Source organism: Asparagus officinalis, chromosome 7 (genome assembly GCF_001876935.1).
Source record: "Asparagus officinalis chromosome 7, Aspof.V1, whole genome shotgun sequence".
In the NCBI taxonomy this organism is placed as follows: Eukaryota; Viridiplantae; Streptophyta; class Magnoliopsida; order Asparagales; family Asparagaceae; genus Asparagus; species Asparagus officinalis.
In genome coordinates this window covers 147,386,360-147,405,719 of record NC_033800.1, presented here as the reverse complement: position 1 = coordinate 147,405,719, position 19,360 = coordinate 147,386,360, and the positions used below count along the sequence as shown (strand labels likewise).

At 38.6% G+C, this 19,360-nt stretch overlaps 4 protein-coding genes and 1 long non-coding RNA gene across 5 annotated transcripts in view; 1 reads left to right on the top strand and 4 right to left on the bottom strand.

The window, feature by feature from the left end:
- Positions 303 to 1,363, top strand: LOC109849724. Its single transcript, XR_002249216.1, has 3 exons — positions 303 to 558; positions 899 to 995; positions 1,111 to 1,363. It is a non-coding gene; the product is annotated as an uncharacterized LOC109849724 (long non-coding RNA).
- On the bottom strand, positions 2,719 to 7,379 carry LOC109847949 (pentatricopeptide repeat-containing protein At2g22410, mitochondrial-like). The gene is made up of 3 exons (XM_020417178.1): positions 7,345 to 7,379; positions 3,995 to 5,981; positions 2,719 to 2,794 (listed from the first exon to the last, which is right to left on the bottom strand). The coding sequence occupies exons 1-2, from the start codon at positions 7,377 to 7,379 to the stop codon at positions 4,388 to 4,390; spliced, it is 1,629 nt and encodes a 542-aa protein (XP_020272767.1). The 3' UTR covers positions 2,719 to 2,794; positions 3,995 to 4,387.
- LOC109847948 (CBL-interacting protein kinase 23-like) lies at positions 11,743 to 13,404 on the bottom strand. Its single transcript, XM_020417177.1, has 6 exons — positions 13,347 to 13,404; positions 12,971 to 13,042; positions 12,766 to 12,873; positions 12,585 to 12,665; positions 12,287 to 12,340; positions 11,743 to 11,850 (listed from the first exon to the last, which is right to left on the bottom strand). The coding sequence occupies exons 1-6, from the start codon at positions 13,386 to 13,388 to the stop codon at positions 11,743 to 11,745; spliced, it is 465 nt and encodes a 154-aa protein (XP_020272766.1). The 5' UTR covers positions 13,389 to 13,404.
- LOC109851072 (remorin 4.1-like) lies at positions 15,032 to 17,035 on the bottom strand. The gene is made up of 2 exons (XM_020421180.1): positions 15,765 to 17,035; positions 15,032 to 15,441 (listed from the first exon to the last, which is right to left on the bottom strand). Exons 1-2 carry the CDS (start codon positions 16,290 to 16,292, stop codon positions 15,247 to 15,249), a joined length of 723 nt encoding a protein of 240 aa, XP_020276769.1. The 5' UTR covers positions 16,293 to 17,035; the 3' UTR covers positions 15,032 to 15,246.
- Positions 17,549 to 19,360, bottom strand: part of LOC109850170 (G-rich sequence factor 1) — a 2,180-nt gene continuing 368 nt past the window's right edge. Inside the window, 1 exon segment of the mRNA XM_020420117.1 lies at positions 17,549 to 18,472. Within this exon segment, the coding sequence (XP_020275706.1) occupies positions 17,740 to 18,472 (733 nt within the window). The 3' untranslated portion in view covers positions 17,549 to 17,739.

Sequence of the window (19,360 nt, the reverse complement as noted above, 5' to 3'; positions counted from 1 at the left end):
AACTTCAACAATGACACAAGGCTTTCTCATTACTCGACAATGAGTCAAGTCCTAGACTCATACTGACGTTATTTTTGTGCAAATTATAAAGAGCATTAATTAGAGCCTTTCTTAACACTTTTCTACCCTCTCCAGTATAAATGTGACATGTTACTTCATCATGAAACAAATTGTGAACCCCACAAGCAATCAAATCATATATAAAACGATCCGCATATTTCTTTTCCTAGCTAGCACTCAACGAAAGTTCATCACGTCGAATAAATTCCACCAACGATCGAGCTGAGGAGGCGCCCAAAGTCTTAAAGCGCGTATTTTTATCAAACTTGGCCTCTCCTCCTCCATTCTTTCATCCTTTTTCTTAACTCGTCTCGTTTCCGTGTCCGCTCCATTCTCCGCTCTCTTCCTCTATATATATATAGTCATATATCTTCATCAATATTATTCTTAATTATAATCCTGCTGTCTTTTTCTCGTCTCTCTGGTTCAACTCCAAGACAAGCCTTTTTGGTTCTGAGATGAGTGATCCCAAGTACGCCTACCCTTACCCTGCTCAAGGTAAGTTTATATTCATTTCAAATTTTGTTTTTTTTGGGATAAATTTCACAAAAAACACCCCTTAACTTTGCCGGTTACACGAACCCGCCATGAACGGTCTAAAAGTTCCACCTGAACTTTGGAGGGGGATTTTTAGTGAGGGTTCTTTTTTATAGTTTTACTGAGAGAGTAGGTTATTTTAACTTTTCGCAGGTTCTGGGGGGGTTTTGTGGAACTCTTCAAAGTTTAGTTTAGAGGGTTTCTCTAATTTTCAAAGTTTAGGAGAGTTTTGTGAAATTTACCATTTCGTTTTGTAAACTTTTTGTGCATATTTTTTCATTATTTTTTGCTGAATCTTAAGGTTACTACCAAGGACCACCGGTGATGGCACCACCTCAGTATCCTCAGTATGCAGCAGCTCCGCCTCCAAGGAGAGATACTGGTTTCCTTGAAGGATGGTAAGATTAATATTTTTCTTAGTATCTAATAATATTTAATTCAATTATCATAATTAATTTTTTTCCCCCATTTAAACTGATTTTTTTTGGGTACGTTTTTTTTTTTTGCTTGCAGTCTTGCTGCGCTCTGCTGTTGCTTCCTCGTCGATGAGTGCTGCTGTGATCCGTCAGTTTTATGCATTTGGTGATGAAATCTGATAAGCTTTGCTTGATTTCTGGCTAAATATTAATCATGTGCTACTTGTATTAAAAGTGTGTTGTTGTGTGTAATTATTGCCTTGCCTTGCAAATTTGATGATAAGATTCTCTCTGAGGACTGTTGTATTTTGCTCAGCTTCCTAATGGGATTTTGATTTTTTTTTTAATTTGATAAATTTGATGTTGGTATTCTTATCTTTGCTTGGATTTTGATTTGGAATATTCTCCCTAAAGAAATGTTGAATGCCTTAACTTGCACGAATCTGATGCTAAACTTCCCCATGAAGACAAAAAAGTAGGAAGACTTAATAACTAATAACTATAGCTTTTGGCCCCAAATGTGTGGTCCTTTAGATTTGAACGTGGATTGCTCCAAAAATTGTGTTAAGGATCTCTTTCATTGCACCAAAACATCAAAGTTATGGCAAGACCTAGTGTTAAAATTTAATATTTTGACCACTAGATGATAGCAGCAACCGAAATAGAAATTACAATATTAAGAACAACCCCTAAATATTATCTGCAATATAAACTATAAATTTGGGATTCTAGATTAAAAAGAAACAAAAAGAACTTCATGGAGTAACACAACATGATATAGTGGAAGGTTTAGAATACTGGTCAATTTGGAAAGAATCCAATGACTAAAGGGTTTTCTCCTATGAACCACCTTAAAAATAGGGTAATTATACGGAAGCCACCTTTTATTTTTAATTTATATGTAAACCACATTGGAAGTTAAATTTTGTTGCAATTAATGACCTCACAGTAAAATTTTAATTAAAAATCCAAAAATATGCTTAGGAAATTAAATTTCAAGTCACGTGAGTTGTATCCTAGCAAGACTTAAACACTAAAAAAATTAGTCTTATGCTTTGAATGTGAGTTTTTTAACGGCATTTTGGATTTTCAGTAAAAAAATTTAACAAGGAAGTGTTTGATTGCAACAAAAACTAACTTTAAAGGTGGTTTATGTATAAATTAAAAATGAAAGGTGGTTTCCGTATAATTACTCTATTTTGAATGTGGTTTCTAGAAAGAAAAAAACCCGATGACTAAACTTCGGTATAATTAACTAAACCGGAATACAAATAAAATAAAATTTTCCATGTCACTCTAGTTTTTTAGCAAGTGTGTTGTGGTTGTTATAATTGCCTTGCAAATTTGATGATGAATTTTCAGTGAGGACTACTTATCTGTTGTATTTTGCTCAGGTTCCTACTGGGATCTTGATTTTTTTTTTTTTTTTGATGTTGATATTCCTATCTTTGCTTGGATTTTGTCATGAAATTTTCTCCCTGAAGAAATGATGAATGCCTGAACTCGCAGGAATCTGATGCTAAAATTCCTCAGGAAGAAAAGATGTATGAAGACTTTCTAATTTTGTCTTGCCTGCTTCTGATAACATTAGTGTCATACCCTAGCTATTAAAAAAATCCAAGGAATGAATCCAAATTTTGCAATCTCTTAGTTTTTTGGTTCAAGTCTCACCTTGGAAAAGCTTTCTTCTTTATTATGCGCTTTAATTTTTCCCCCTCAAATGTGTGGTCGTTTAGATTTGAACATGGATTGCTTCAAAACCATGTCAAGAATCTCTTTCACTGCACCAAAACTTCAAAGTTAATTATGGGGAGACTTATCGTAAAAATTTTATGTTCTAACCACTACATGATAGCAGCAACCAAAATAAAAATTGCAATATTAACAATAACACCTAAATATGATCTGCAATATAAACCATAAATTTGGGATTCCAGATAAAAAAACAAAAAGAACTTCATAGAGTAACACAGCATGAAATATTGATACTGATCAATTTGGAAAGAATCCAATGACTAAATTTCTGTGTGTCATATAAACAGGTTCCTAATATGTTTGTTGGAAAAAGAAATACCTTTAGCTACATTAGCATGTAGAAACTAACTAAGCTGGAATACAAAGAAAATAAATGCAATTTTCTTTTTAAATGTCACTCTAGTTTTATGATCAGAGGCTCATACTAGAAGTATAAGGGAAGTAATTACCTTTTGCATTAAATAACATTATAACCAAACTGGTTACCTCCAGAGTCAATATTAAGAATTCTCATGAGTTTATGCAGTTAGATCAGTTGTAAATACTTTGCTTGCTTTCAGAAAATTCGTAAATCAGGTCTTGACAATATTCAGAACCTGCAAGCTTTGTCTTTCTTTTATTGAAAATAATATAGGTTACGTGCGTTGCACACAGTCATTTTTGTTGATCTTTTATTGCGAAATTTTTGTTGTTTTCATAGATAGAAGAGTTAGTTATTAAGATGTTGTAGATAATTAGTGAAAATTTAGTGATATTGATTGAGTTGATGGATAGTGGGGCTTAATGGGTAATTGATAAGAAGTTATGAAGAAGTAACTCAAATTAGTAAATAGGATGCCATTCTAATAATTTTTTCTTCTAAAATTCATACTTATATTCTAATAAAATTGTGGAATTCCTTTTTCATATCAAAACTCATTTCAATCCCACATTGCTCAAAATCTAAATTCCATCTGCACACACGTGAACCCCTTCTTCATCCTCCCGGCTTTCGACGAGCCTCGCTACCATATACTTCATCGGGAACCTCTCCTGGCCAGCTCCATCACTCGGTTAAAAGATGAACTTGATTGTTGTGGGTTTGTGAATCGTATAGGGTTGGCTCCTTTCTTCAAGATTTTTGTTGTTATTTATAGTGATTTGGTGGTAGAGGAATAGTTATGACGTTTTATTGAAATAAAGAAACAAAGATTTATGAATTTCTAAGGATCAAATTAGAAGCGTACCAACAGTATTCTATGTACAAAAGACTCCTTTCCTCTCAGCCTGTCGTAAGCAGCTCTTTGAAATCTTGCTTAAGATTCTCACCAGCAAAAGAAGACTTCATTTCCTTGCTACTCATAGTCAGTAAGCAAATTGCTCTTTTCACTAATTTGCCTGAAATTGAATTCGTAACCCTTAGACAATGTAATTCATCCAAGAGAATGCCGATAGCAATCTACTTCCAGCAGTATGCTCCTTTCTCCGAGCATTCTCACAACCTTCAGAGTTTGATAAGTTCTGCATTATTAGCTTCAATCATTCTTGATAGTTTGAATTATACAGCATTAGCTTCCATTAGTTAATTCCCTTTCTCGGTTTTTTAGTCAAAAACTTAGCTCCATCTATGACAGTCATCATTAATACTTCATACTGAATGACTTCCTACTCGGAAAGACATGCACCTCAAAAATCCCTAACATATTTCGTATATTAGCATATTTTTGATGCAGGGTACCCCCCGCAACAAACTCATGAACCTCACCGTTCACTTCAATCGAACTACAACCAGGAGTCTTCTTCAATCCTACCCCTCTCATCTCCTTCCTCATTCTAATCACCCCACTCCAGTTGCAATCATCAGCATACAGATTGGACATCATAACCCTAGCCCAATGATCCCTTGGATCCAATTCCACCAATTTTGCAGCCGCAATCTCCCCAATTGTTGAATTATTATGAACCTTGCACCCATTTAGTAACGATCCCCAAACCACGCCATTTGGCTTCATAGGCATCTCTTTAATAACCAAGCATGCCTCTTTTAAAAGACCCACTCGGCCTAGAAGATCAACCATACATCCATAGTGTTCGATTTTTGGTGAAATGCCATATAAATCTTTCATAGAGCGAAAATAATGGTACCCTTGATCAAATAGACCACCATGAGCACAAGCACCAAGGACTCCAACCAAGGTAACTTCATCGGGACGAATACCCATTTCTTGCATTTGTGAAAACTTTCCAAGAGCATCATTAGCACGCCCATGCATCGCAAGTCCACATATGATTGAGGTCCAGGAGTACAAATCTCTCCTTAACGGGATCTTCTCGAATACTTGGAGAGCTTTCTCAATGCTCCCACACTTAGAGTACATGTCAACAAGGCAATGATCTAAATTCCCATTCAAATTCATGCCATTCCTCTCGATATACACATGGACCCATATGCCCGTATCCAAAGCACCCAACTCAGAACAAGCTGAAAGAACTATACGCATCGTAACTTCATTAGGCTTCATTTTCGATAACTTGATCTCATGAAACAGAGCTACGGCCTTTGCATACAACCCAGCTCGACAAAACCCCGAAATCATGGTATTCCAAGAAACCACATCCCTATCCATCATATCTCCAAACAATTCCTCCGCCTTTTCGAGAAAACCATGTTTAATGTACTGCTGAACAATCGCATTCCAAACAACAACATTTCTAACAGGAATTTCGTTGAACAGCCTGCGGGCAAGCGATAATTCACCATTATCCCCGTAAACTCCAATCAGTTCAGTACTTACAAATGGGTCAATCTCATATCCTCCTTTAATAACAAACCCATGAACCTCCATAGCTGTACTCAATCTCCCAAGCTTGCGGCAGGCGGAAAATGTGATGGCGAGAGCGACTGAATCGAGGGCGAAGCCAGAGTATACTGCAGACTGAATGAGGCGGAGAGACTCAGAGGGTTGGTTGGAGGTGGAGTAAGCACGAGCCATGGCGGTGATCGAGACGAGATTTTGTTGAGGAATTTCATCGAACAGGCGACAGCGTAGAGAGTGAAGAGGGCGGTGGAGACGAAGGGGTTGGAGTCGTGGCCGGATTTGATGACGTGGGCATGGATTTGGGTGGCGGCGGAGATGGTCGGAGATGGGTCGCCGCAGTTGGCGAGGGATTTGAGGAGTCGGACCAGGGAGCGGGCGTTGGTTTGGGAGATGGCGGGAAACATCGGAAAAACCCCTCGAACATTGGGCGATTGGAAGATGACGCACCCCTCATTTTCACGACCTCCTTAATTTAATTTGGCCCTGTTTGTTTGCCTAAAAAAAATTGAAAATCAAAGAAATGGAAAACTATTAAACTAAAGAATTGGTTTGGGAGTGTTTGGTTTGCTAAAAAAAAGAAGGAAATCAAAGAAATGAGGATGAGTTGTCATCTTATTATAGGATGATGTGAGTGATTTTTTTAAGAAAACTTGTTTTGATGGTATTTGGTTGGCGAAAAAAATAATGAAATAAATTATAAGAAACCTATTTCTTGTAATAGGTTGTTTTCTTTTGCTTGGTTATTTCTTAAAAATAAGAAAATATATGATATGAGATGAGTTATCATTATATTATTGGATGATGTGACACACACTTAAGGAAATTGTTTTCCTAGCTTTTTGGGAGGAAAACAAAGAAATGGAATGTTAATGAGATGAGATGAGTTGCCACAATCTTATTGGATGATGTGAGTAATTTTTAAATATGAGATGAGATGAGTTGAGTGATGTTGTGGATGAAAATAATTTTTTATTAGATGTGGTGGATGTGATGGATGAGTTGTTAGATGAAAATAATATTTTATTAGATGTGATTGATGAGTTGTTGGATAAAAATAATATTTTATTAGATGTTGTGGGTGAGTTTTAAGGATGGAAATGTGTGAAATTGTACTTTTTGAGTTTTCTTGGTTTGCATTTCTATTTTTTGGTTTTTTAGGAAATAACCAAACAGCCCCGGTTATCAGAAAATCTCCTTTTAAATTTAAGATTTTATCAAAAAGACCCTTCTAATAGAGTAAATATCAAACAAACAGCGATTTTCACAAGGGCTGATAACCTGGTAGGATTTATGAGGGGGTGTACGTTTCTCTGAAGGAAATCTTATTTCTTTGTAAATTATAAGCAGGAGCTCGGTGAGAAAAATTCTAGGGGTTTATGTGAAAACCCCCCAAAGTATAAGGGCTTTTTGTAAAATTAACCATTTTGTAAAACTGGGTCCTCAACTCATAGAGTTTGTTTAACTATCCATAATTATAAACTAGTCCCTCAAATCTCATTATTTGCTTATTACACTCTCAAATCTATATGCCTTTTTCCACGTCCTTGAAATTTAAATATGTGAACATTGGGGGGAACATAAATGTTCCGTCATATTTAACAAAATGAGAGGGTTTACCACCTTCATTTAAACGCACCAACCTTTTCTTAGCGAGTTTAAATTTACAACCCGCTTATCTTGAAATCTGCACCCAAAAACTTCTACTGCAACAGGTCAATGTGACCTCCGAAACCATTTCATAGATCTTTCCATGGTAAGATTCCATCTAAACCCTATACCAGATGGCATATGTAGGTAATTGCCGACGTTTCATTAAGGGCGAACCTGATGCATGGTTAGAGAAAATATTAAAAATTTAAACTAGGGACGAAATTGTAATAGAACTATAGGCTTGAGGGGCTAATAGGTAAATACTAAGATATGAGGAACTAATTTTGCAATTGTGGATGATGTCGCAAATTTAATAACTGAAGAGTCACATACTGATATTAATGTTACAAATTTAATAATTGAAGAACTTATGAAAGTAAAAATTTCAGAAAGAATATTTTATCTTTCACTATATAATGCAAGTACTAATAATGTAGCTGTTGATTTTATCAAAATATCTCTATCATTGCCATGTCATGGTAATCTTTTTCATATTAGATGTATCTATCATATTTTAAATTTAATTGTACAAAGTGCATTTACTGAAATTAAACACATGATAGAAAATGTTAGGACGATAACTTATATGCATAATGCTTCTGAACAAAGAATTAAAAGATGAAAAAAATTCTGTAAAAGAAAAAATGTAAAGCTCAGACTAATTCCAAAAGATGTTGACCATAGGTGGAATTCCACTTATGCAATGTTAAGTGTAGCAATAGAATATAAAGAAATTATAAATGATTTTATTGCTTATTATTCTTTTAGTTCTTGCTCTGGTAACACCTATGGAATAACTGAAGATGAATGGACAATTATAAGTAATTTAAAAGAGATGTTACAAGTTTTTTATGATGCTACAATGTTATTATCTGGTTGTTATATCCAACCATTACTTTAGCTGCTTTACAAATTTTAAATATTCAAAAAATATGGTAAATATCGTATGGATGAAACTTTTGGAGATATAATTTTTCAAATGAAAAGCAAATCTAATAAGTATTTTAGGCTTATTCCTATAATTTTTGGTTTGGGGGTTCTTATCGATCCGTGTTTGAAGGATATTGGCATTCGAAATTTGTTAAATTCATTGTATGGTAATCAAGTTATAAACTTTGATGATGGATCCACTCTTACTGCTACTTCTCATAATAATGCTATTAGAAATTATTTTCAAACCTTATGTGATGAGTATGCAACTAAATATGGTGTAGCTGCACAGCAGTCTATAGCTTCGGCTTCTTCGAGCTCAAGTCGAGGTAAAAGTATAAGTTTTGATAGGTATGCAATGGTTGCTGAGTTAACTGGTGGATCTGCACTTGGATCATCATTAGAGGTTTCTGAAATAGATGAATATTTATCTGCTTCTTTAGTTAAATGTCAAAATAATAATTTAGATATTTTGCAATGGTGGAGAGTATATGAATCAGTTTCATATCCTATACTTTCTATCATGGTTCGTGACTTACTAATAGCGCAGGTTTTGACGGTAGCTTCGGAATCTACCTTTAGCGTAACAGGACGTTTGATCGACGACCATAGAACATCGTTAGATCCGTATAATGTACAGACAATGATGTGCTTACAAGATTGGTGGAGGTACGAGAAGAGAACGCAAGACATCGATCAGTTGGCTAGAATTGAAGATAAATTTGAAGAGTTTGGACTAGCAGATAGATATAAAGTTTAAACAATATTCATCAAATTGTAATTTTTATTTCTTAGCTGAAAATTTGTAATGAAGTATTTTGGAAACAGTTACAAATGATAGTGATATAGGTAAGTAAGTGTCAACCTAGTTGGGATGTACTCATCTATTGTGATGCGACGAATTCCGAAATAAATTTATACTGTAAATAATTTATTAACTATTAATAAAAAATTATTTTTATCATTTTTTATTTTAATAATTTTTTGCATTTGTAATTTATGTAATTTCAAGTGATTAATAATATTATTGTTTTTTATTAAAATTTTGTATAATTTTTTTATGTATAATTAAAAATTTAAAGAGATTAAAAAATAAAAAAAAAGGGGCCGGCCCGGAGCCCGACCCGCTCAGGCACGGGCTCGGCCCGGGCCGGCCCGGCCCGGATGGACAGCCCTATCCGTTGATTGCTTTATGATCAGTTTGATCTGTTCGCGTTGCTCTGGTACTGGATTTATATCTTCTTGTGAAATCAAGAACACACCAATCTGGCATCATAGCAGGTTATACATTATGTTCTGCGGTTTGTTTTAACAGTCAATATTTTTTTTAATATGGTTTAAGCTGTGAACATATTCTCTACAAATATATATATAGAGTAAAAAGCATTGCTTCAGGGTTCAGCTTTTCATTCTGTAATCCATTCTATTGAGTCAAATTGGATGAAGCGGTGCAGGGAGGGGAAAGAGGGGGAGAGAAGGTGGTGGTTAGGAGGACAACAACGAAGACCATCAATGTATGAGAAAATGAATGCTGATATAAAGTCCACCCCACCCCCAAAAAAAAAACAAAAAAAAAAGAGCTCAGTTTACCACCCCTACATCTGATTGTCTGTTCCAATTTCCATGGTACATGCAGGTATCCCATAGCGAACAAATTGACCCGTGCAACCCCAGGATTAGAAATGAGCAATGACGCAACCGATGGAGAGGTAATTGTTAGTTTGGGTGTAGACCAAACTCACCTCCGTCCGGCGAGGAGCTCCGACGAGCTCGGAGATGACGCAGGCGAAGTCGACAGGAGAACCCCCCCAGGCGAACGCCGTTCCGACCTTGGCGTTTTGGCGGTTCGAACTCTGCGTCACAGGACCCCCGAACTCTGCGTTCGCCTCCCCCTTTTCAGCTCTGCGTTCGAGCGATGGCGAGCTCTGCGTTTGGATGGCGAGCTCTGCGTTTTTGGGGGGGGTCCGAACTCTGCGTTCGAACCTGACCTTTGCGTCAGGTTTAGCCGCTGGCGACAGGCTGTCGCCAGCTCTCCTCTCCGCCTATAAAAGAAAACCCAGGCTAGGGTTTTGAAGTTGCTGAGCTTCCCCCCCCCCTTCCTCCGATTTCTTCTTCTCTAGGCGGCGGCTGCCCTAAATCGCAGAGGCGATTTTTCTCCAGCTCTCAAAGGGGAATTTTGAGGGGAGATTAAAAAGAGAGATTAAGAAGAGAGAGAGGAATTAAAGTGGAGTTTATATTGTGGGGTATTTATTCTCAAGTGAGAATTGAAAGGGTTCATACCCTTTGATTATTAACACTGTAGCTACAGTGTTTATTTGAGAAATCTCAGTTTTGAGATCTGCTCCTAAATTATAATTTCTTGTTTGATTAATAAGAAATTATCTGTGTGGCTCCCGAGGACGTAGGCAGTTACCGAACCTCGTTAAAACTTGTGTACTGTTCTCTATTCTGCGTTTCCGTTGCATTAGGGATTTCGGCGTTAAATTCCCAACAACTGGTATCAGAGCGTGAAACGATCTAGAACAAGTCAGATTCAAGTGGGAGCAATGGCCGCAGATGAAGGAAAGGTGAGAATAGAGAAGTTTGATGGATCAGATTTCGGATTCTGGAAAATACAGATAGAAGATTATCTGTATCAGAAAAATCTGTATCAACCTCTCTCGGGGAAGAAGCCGGAGGGTATGAAGGAAGAAGATTGAAATCTTCTGGACAGAAAAGCCCTCGGGGTTATTCGTTTGACGTTAACCCGCAATGTTGCTTTTAACATTGCAAAGGAGAAGACCACGGCGGGTCTTATGGCAGCACTCTCAAATATGTATGAGAAGCCATCAGCCTCAAATAAAGTCCATTTGATGAGGCGGTTGTTTAATCTGCGAATGGCGGAAGGTGCATCGGTAGCACATCATCTCAATGAACTCAATACAGTCACGACCCAATTGAGTTCAGTTGATATTGAGTTTGATGAGGAAGTTCGAGCGTTGATCCTTTTGTCTTCCCTACCAGAGAGTTGGAACGCTACAGTCACGGCAGTGAGTAGCTCGTCGGGAAAGAAAAAGTTGAAGTTTGACGACGTTCGTGATCTGGTTCTCAGTGAGGAGATCCGACGGAGAGAGTCGAGTGAAGCTACAACCTCTTCAGTATTGCATACAGAGTCAAGAGGTAGAAGTTCAACCAGAGGAAATGGATCAGATGATAGGAGATCCAAATCCAAAAATCCCAACAGTTCGAAGGCTATCGAGTGTTAGAAGTGCGGGAAGACCGGGCACTACAAGAATCAGTGCAGGAGTGCACGGGAGGAGTGGGAGGTAAATGCAGATGTGAACGTTGCCTCCACCTCAGGAGGAGATGATGCGCTGATATGCTCTTTGGAGAGCAAGGAGGAGTCTTGGGTGTTGGACTCGGGAGCATCATTCCATGCTACTTCTCAGAAAGAATTCCTCGAGAAGTATATCCCCGGAAACCTTGGAAATGTATATCTTGGTGACGATCAAGCATGTGCCATTATTGGCAAAGGTGTAGTGAAGATTAAGCTGAATGGGTCAGTATGGGAGCTGAAGGATGTCAGGTATATTCCCGACCTGAAGAGGAACTTAATCTCAGTAAGCCAGCTGGCTAGTGAAGGCTACACGATGACTTTCCATGGAGATGACTGGAGGATTTCGAAGGGCGCAATGATGATTGCCAGAGGCAGGAAGACTGGTACCCTGTATATGACAGCAGGTGCACGTTGTTCGATCTCAGTTGCAGCAGGCAATGAGACTTCAAAGCTGTGGCACCAGAGACTCGGTCATATGAGTGAAAAGGGGATGAAGGTTATGCACACAAAGAGAAAACTCCCAGGTTTACAATCAGTAGAGATTGATGTGTGTGAAGAATGCATACTTGGAAAGCAGAACAGAGTTAGCTTTCAGGCAAGTAGCAGACCCCCCAGGAAGCAGAAGCTAGAGCTTATTCACTCGGATGTTTGGGGACCAACAACCACCGCGTCGATTGGTGGGAAACACTACTTCGTGACTTTTATTGATGATCACTCTCGGAAAGTATGAAATGGAAGAGCTCAGCAAATAAGTTGGGTGAGGCAATAACAAAAGTAGTTAATATTCAGGACAAATATACATTATGTGATGCACTAAAGCGTACCTCAGGAGCGACATAATTGGGAGTCCCACATGTCGTGTGAAGCAAACCGTCTTCCTGCAAGGAAAAGGTTAAAATGTTATATCTCCAGAAATGCCTCTTTTCCATCCTCTAAGTATTAAGGCTTTGGTTTAAAAAATGACCATATTTATCAAAGAGAAGTATGAGGAAAATTCACCGAACATCCCTTATTAAATGAAAGCAAATCAAAATATTAGCCATTTGCAAGCATTAGTAAAAAAATGAATTTGACTTGCAATCTATAAATTTGTATTTGAATATACAAATTCATCTGACTTACTCGAATTTGCTGTGGTAACGCACTTAAACCAAAATCCGAGATTTTAAGAACCCCACTAGAGTCCAACAGTAGGTTTTCCGGCTGTTGAGATACAAAAGAGTTATACACACAAACAAGTTGAATTTGTAACAAAGTATTATCCAAAAATAACAAAAAGCACAAAAAGAGTCTGTTCCCGTGCCTTTAAGTCCCTGTGAAATACACCTCTGCTATGACAAAAATCCACGGCATTAATTAACTGCTGAAAATATTTTCTTGCATCATCCTCCTTCAACCGTCCTTGACTAGCCTAAGGAACAACAATCAAAGAACTAGTTAGCAAACTCGTAAATGAACACTGGCATATAGTAAATATTTAAGTGCAAATAGATAGATAAAAATCTTACAATCTTGTCAAAGAGTTCTCCACCCGTAACAAGTTCCAGAACAATGTATATCTTTGTCTTGCTGGCCATCACCTACACAACGACAATCACTTGAGCTAAGGAGGTTGTCAATGACGCCAACCAAAAAAAAAATTTGGGTGCTCATAGTAATTGTAACACAAGAGAGCTTGATCTATAGTAACAATTCAACACACAAAAAAGAAAGGATGTATTTTAGCAGGAATCATCAGAGTAGAAGTCCAATAATCAATAACGAAGCTAAGGAACTGATTTACGAACGAGCCACATAATTAAGAAATTGGAATTTATAGAAATATAGTGATACCGTAATGAAGCGAGATGATGTCTACAGACATATTACAAATCTCTATCTTACCTCATGCATTCTTGTTATGTATGGGTGCCTGATAAGTTTCATGGTAGTGATTTCTGTTAGTTTGGGTGTAGACCAAACTCACCTCCGTCCGGCGAGGAGCTCCGACGAGCTCGGAGATGACGCAGGCGAAGTCGACAGGAGAACCCCCCCAGGCGAACGCCGTTCCGACCTTGGCGTTTTGGCGGTTCGAACTCTGCGTCACAGGACCCCTGAACTCTGCGTTCGCCTCCCCCTTTTCAGCTCTGCGTTCGAGCGATGGCGAGCTCTGCGTTTGGATGGCGAGCTCTGCGTTTTTGGGGGGGGGGGTCCGAACTCTGGAAGCTGGCGTCGAAGCGACCTCTGCGTTCGCTCGAGTTTGGCGTCGAAGCGAACGCTGGCGACAGGCTGTCGCCAGCTCCTCCTCCTCATCCGCCTATAAAAGAAACCACATCCCTAGGGTTTCGGCTGCTGAGCTTCCCCCCCTTTCCTCCGATTCTTTCTCTCTGGCGGCGGCGGCGAACTGCCCTAAAACGCAGCAGCGTTTTCCCCAAATCGCAGTAGCGATTTCGATTTTTCTCCAGCTCTCAAAGGGGAATTTTGAGGGGAGATTAAAAAGAGAGATTAAGAAGAGAGAGAGAGGAATTAAAGTGGGGTTTATATTGTGGGGTATTTATTCTCAAGTGAGAATTGAAAGGGTTCATACCCTTTGATTATTAACACTGTAGCTACAGTGTTTATTTGAGAAATCTCAGTTTTGAGATCTGCTCCTAAATTGTAATTTCTTGTTTGATTAATAAGAAATTATCTGTGTGGCTCCCGAGGACGTAGGCAGTTGCCGAACCTCGTTAAAACTTGTGTACTGTTCTCTATTCTGCGTTTCCGTTGCATTAGGGATTTCGGCGTTAAATTCCCAACAGTAATTGCTGGAGATGTGTAACTGAGAGAGCAATGAACGCTTGTTTTTGGATTTTAAGTACAGGAGTGAGCTAAGGAGGTTGTATGGTTAATAAAATGCAGCAGATAGATAAAACGTGCTGAAGGTCGATCGTCTTGGTGATATTGTTTCTTGTAAGATTGGAAATTGTTCTGAAAGCCATTATAAAAGAGTATTGAGTTTCGAGTGATTAGCGTGCCTAATGTTGTTTCTACACAATGGCAGAGAGTTTTTGAATTTTCTTTTCGGTTCGGCAAGCTGAAAACTAAGAGAAAGAGGGAGACGTTTTCCTCTGTGTCTGTGCTTCTGACGGTTGGCATCAGAATTTCCTCGCGCGCGTCTATATACTTGATACACCATCGTATATGTTCTAAAGACTTGTCCATCCTGGAATTACTTGCAACCTTGTAGCGTTGACAAGCATCGCGATGTACGTTCATGGTTTGCTGTCACTACTGTATGGTCAGTGGACAGTTTGCACGATCATCGCGCTTTTTTTGAATACGTTGATAATACTGAAATGTACTTCTTCTGCTAATCGCTCTTGTGACCAATTTGTTGTCATCGTCTTGCTCTGGTGCTGGACTTATTTTGTTGTTGGAAAATCAAGAAAAATGCCTAAATGTTTACCAATGGAGCGCTTGGGATCACGAACCTTTCTTCATTTCTCTCCATGCATCCTCCACATAATCTAAATGTTTACCAACGAAGTCTTTTATGCGGTAGCCCATGAGATCGTCATTCAACGAAAAAAGCAATTAAAAATGAAAAACGAATTAACATCGCATTCACTTCTTGAAGCGAACATCGAACACAAATCATTGATCACAAAATTGAGTCTCAAGACATACAAAGTTTACGACATCATCCATCTCCCACTAGTATCTCTCATCATTTTTTTTTTCTCTCTACAAAGCCACACGAAAACATAAAAACCCCAAATTGAGTTTTAGTCATATATAATTAGTGGGAAAAAATAATAATAAACTAGAAGAAGAAAGACCTCCTGGATGGAGCTCTGCCCACAGCTCTCAAAAGGTTGGCGAGCTCCAACACCTTGGCCACCTTCACCCCCCTCTTCGCCTCCGCCGACGCCCTCTTCTCCTCTGCCTTCCGTCGTGCTTTCGCCGCGTCATTCTGCATCTTCTCCGTCGCCCTCGCCCTCTTCTCCTCCAACTTCCTCTATGAAACAGACACAGGGAGGAGTCCATGAATGCAAATTCTCTGATTAAAATTGAAGATTAACTTTCACAAACTAGCTACCAAAGGATGAACTAGCGAACGCAATACTCTCGCAAGTTTTCAAATTAGCAGAAGAATACCGTTTGCTATCAAAAACTACATGATAGCTTCGTGATGATATCTTAAATGTCGTGGTGGAGCCAGGATCTTGTGATTTTGCGTCGGTGGTGAATCATATAATTGATCAGGGATGTAATTTGAATCTACATTAATAACTTCAATATTCCCTCCTAAAAGTTGAACTAATCAAATGGGCATCATACCTCTACTTTCTTGAGCCGGGCGTTTGCCTTGTCAACTTTCTCACTCTCCCATCCGTTAACAACTACATCCTCTCTCTTAAACTTATTATTAATCTTGGCAATCTCTGCAGTCTGCCAAGCGACAATCTTTGCCTCAACCTCCTCCTTCTTCACTCTGTGCACAGAAACCTCCTCCTCTACAACGCTACCCCTATCATTACTAGAACCACCTGCCTCCCTCTGAGGCGGCGGTATCGGGTTCCTGTCTGGCACGATCGCCAGCGGATTCGTCTCCTCCTCCTCCTCCCTGATCCTGACCAGGTTTGGGTCGATGATGGGCTCCATGGCGGAGCCAGCGACAACCAGCGCGTCGAATTCTCTGCTTACTGATGAGAAGTAGTCAGCCTCGTTGCTGTTGCTTCTGACGGACGGGGTGAAGGATGGGCTGCGGCCACGGACGGAGGAGGAGGGCTGAGGGGAGTTCAGTGCATGGATTTCTCGGATTTCGTCGTCGGATTCGTCCAGGGGCGGTCGATGATTATGCGACATGGTAGCGCTGGGGATAGAGTGACACAAACATTAGGTTTGCCTACTTGTAGAGCTGATGATGGTGATGGTGTTATAGCGATAATAAAAGCAAATTGAGAGAGAGTAGTGTGGTATCCACAACTGATTTCTTAAATAAGGAGTGATGAGCGATGATGACAAGAGTATGGGGAGGGAGATGGCACTCACTCTCAGTGAGGGTTGGCTGCTAAAAAAAATTCTACTAATTAAGATTTTGTCATGGAGCAAAGATATTATGGATCATTTTTTTTATACCCCTATATCTGGATGGAGAAAAAGAGCCAATTGAATGTAGAAGATTTTACCAATTAAGCTAAAGCTACATTCATCAGCGAGAAGCAAGTAAAAGTTTCAAGGCGGATTGCAAATATAATGCTAGATATCTTTGTCACAGCTAGAGACAAAATCAGTTGTGGTTTGTCCAAAATCAGGAAGGAAAAAAAGAAAAGGAAAGGAGATGAGAATCTTAAGCTAACATGATGAGCTTGTTCAAGTAATTCACAGAGAACTTTATTGATTATCAAGTTATTCCCCCTTGTCTCATTGTCATGCTTAAATCTATCCGCTCCTATCCTCACAAGGATAAGAATAATTCTCAACGCATCACTTCATTCCCCTAGCTAGTAAAGGTTAGTAGAGGTTGATCACCATCAAAATGCTAAATTTTAACCTTCACCTTAAACAAAAAGCAAAAGCTAGTAGATTACCCCCTCTCTAATTTACTCAGTCGATACTCGTAGTGTCCTCTGATGTAACGCATGTCGAAATAAAGCACCTAAGAAATTTTTATTATTTTTTTCTCCATATAAAAAGGCTCCATAAAACATGTAGGCCAAAAATATACAGAGAGAAACATCTATCTCAGGGGACATGGGGATCTCTTTTAGGGATGAATCCAATGAGAATCAAACACTTGGGTGCTAATGGCTAGCGAGGAACTTTCCTTTTGATTTCACTTTATGCGATTTTTCTTTTTTTTTTATTTTAGTCCCATCTTGTATGGAAAAGACTAGAGACGCGTGTATGAAAATCTCTATTGAGCGGGGCCGCCTAATTAGTACTAAAAATATGGAGTTTTTGGAGAAAATGGAAGCAATGAAGATCCATAACAGACGAATGACAATTATTAATATATACCTCAACTTCAATCTTTTCTCCATCTCTATCTTTAATGTGTTCAAGACTTCAAGATGTAGGAACTCAAATCAATATACAAAGACCAAGGCTGCAACATTATGTGCAAACAACAAAAGTAAATCCTCACTCAAATGAGTTAATCATGAACTTCAAGGTTTAATACAACAAAGGTCCCACCCATAGATAAAATGGAAAAGTTAAGCACAGAAATGGTAAATAGGAGCAAAATATCATCATATATATCAGAAACTTGAGCAAATTCTACAAATTTTACCATACATTGATATGCCTCTTATTGTGCTCCTGAAATCGCATCATTCATCTCCTTCGCATTTGAAGGGAACAGCTCTACATATCGTCTCCCAAGCTTCATTCTATCCTTCTCCATTGCAGATTTTGAATCCTCAGAATTTGCAAACTCCACAAAAGCTTCACCTGATGCCCTCCCCTCAGAGTTGAGAACAATATGAACATCTGTCTCAGACAATCGATAGTCCTTGAAGAAATCCAGTAATATCATCTTTTCCTGCTGAATATGCAACCCTCTTCATGAACCAGACTCCATGTGCCTCCAACTTTCATCATTCGACTTTGCCCTTGAACCACTCCTCGTCGTTTCTAAAACTTCATTAGCAACAGCACTGTAATATTCTTGCCTCGTGCTCTTAAAAACTTCTATGTACCTCCTCCCCATGTTCCTCATATTTCTCTGAATTGCAAAATCAACTTGTAATGGATATGCTAGAACACAGAAAGCTTCCCCAGTGAACCGGACACCTTTGTGAACAAAAAGGATGTCCAAGATTTGTAGGCCATAAAAGAAGTCGAGGATATCAGATTTCACACATTCAAAAGGGAGGCCACGAACTCGAATGACTGGAAATGGAGGAGGTTGGCCTTTGTACACATATGGATTACGATACATCGCAGTTGAACCTGATGGAGACTCGAAGTGTGAGCCATGATCAAAAATCTGTTGCCGCTTTAATCTCATTTCATGCTCATCAGCACCGTCCATAAATTTTCTTCACTCGAACAAAAAGAAGTATAAAAGGGAAACATGTTAGTATTTAAGAAACAAACACACACACACGTACACGCAGAAGCAAGTCCATGGAAAATATGCTTGCTTCAGATGAATTAAAAAACAAATATTATGAAGAAGATACATGATACATTTGTGTTAAGCATAAAAATAAGAAAAATGATCCAATGGAGAAGTAATATTTTCAATTATGTCTTAGCTGCACAAGTTAAATAAAGCCTAAAGGGTTTAATTTTAGAAAACCCTAAACTAAGGGGGGTGCATCAAAAAACTCCCCTCAACTTCTTTAAGTTGAGCAAACCAACCTCGAGTTTGGATGTTGTAGATAATCCTCCTCAACTTTGAAATTTTGAGTTAAATACCCTGAACTTTTGTCACTCACCACCTAAGTGACACCGTTAAGTCTAACGTGTCACGTGGCAAGCACACAACTTAAAAAGGCTAAGATACCCCGGAGCCAGAAAAAATTAGCCTGGATTTTCTCAGGATGAGAAGCATCATAAATGGCTTGGGTGTGTTTTTACTAGTTTGGAAGTTTTTTAAAACTGAAATGGTCTTTTTCTCAAAATGGTATTTAAGTTATTTCACATTTTGAAGTAATGACTTTTAGGGGCTTTGCTAAGAAAAGTGTAAAGATCAGGGCGGTTCTGCGAGGCGCCCCATAGTTGAGGGGAGTTTCTAAAATTAATCCTTAAATAAACTTGCAATTCACTAAAAGCAGTGGAATTGTGAAAATTTCAACAAACATTACTGAGAAAACTTTGATACAGTAACTCTAATCACAAAGTAAACCAGGCTTAGGAGCAGTCAAGAGAATATAAATCCTACATTATCACTTAATACCACCTGATTTGCATTTTGAGAATGA

What these genes read in the sequence shown, in the direction of transcription:
- LOC109847949 (XM_020417178.1), bottom strand. Translation starts at nt 7,379, where the DNA reads ATGAAACGTCGGCAATTACCTACATATGCCATCTG. An exon ending in TTACCTACATATGCCATCTG is followed by an intron (nt 5,982 to 7,344) that starts GTATAGGGTTTA and finishes CCAATGTTCGAG; the next exon opens with GGGTTTTTCCGATGTTTCCC.
- LOC109847948 (XM_020417177.1), bottom strand. Translation starts at nt 13,388, where the DNA reads ATGAAACTTATCAGGCACCCATACATAACAAGAATGCATGAG. An exon ending in ACATAACAAGAATGCATGAG is followed by an intron (nt 13,043 to 13,346) that starts GTAAGATAGAGA and finishes GTCGTTGTGTAG; the next exon opens with GTGATGGCCAGCAAGACAAA. An exon ending in GAGAACTCTTTGACAAGATT is followed by an intron (nt 12,874 to 12,970) that starts GTAAGATTTTTA and finishes GTTGTTCCTTAG; the next exon opens with GCTAGTCAAGGACGGTTGAA.
- LOC109851072 (XM_020421180.1), bottom strand. Translation starts at nt 16,292, where the DNA reads ATGTCGCATAATCATCGACCGCCCCTGGACGAATCCGACGACGAAATC. An exon ending in CCCGGCTCAAGAAAGTAGAG is followed by an intron (nt 15,442 to 15,764) that starts GTATGATGCCCA and finishes TCTGTTTCATAG; the next exon opens with AGGAAGTTGGAGGAGAAGAG.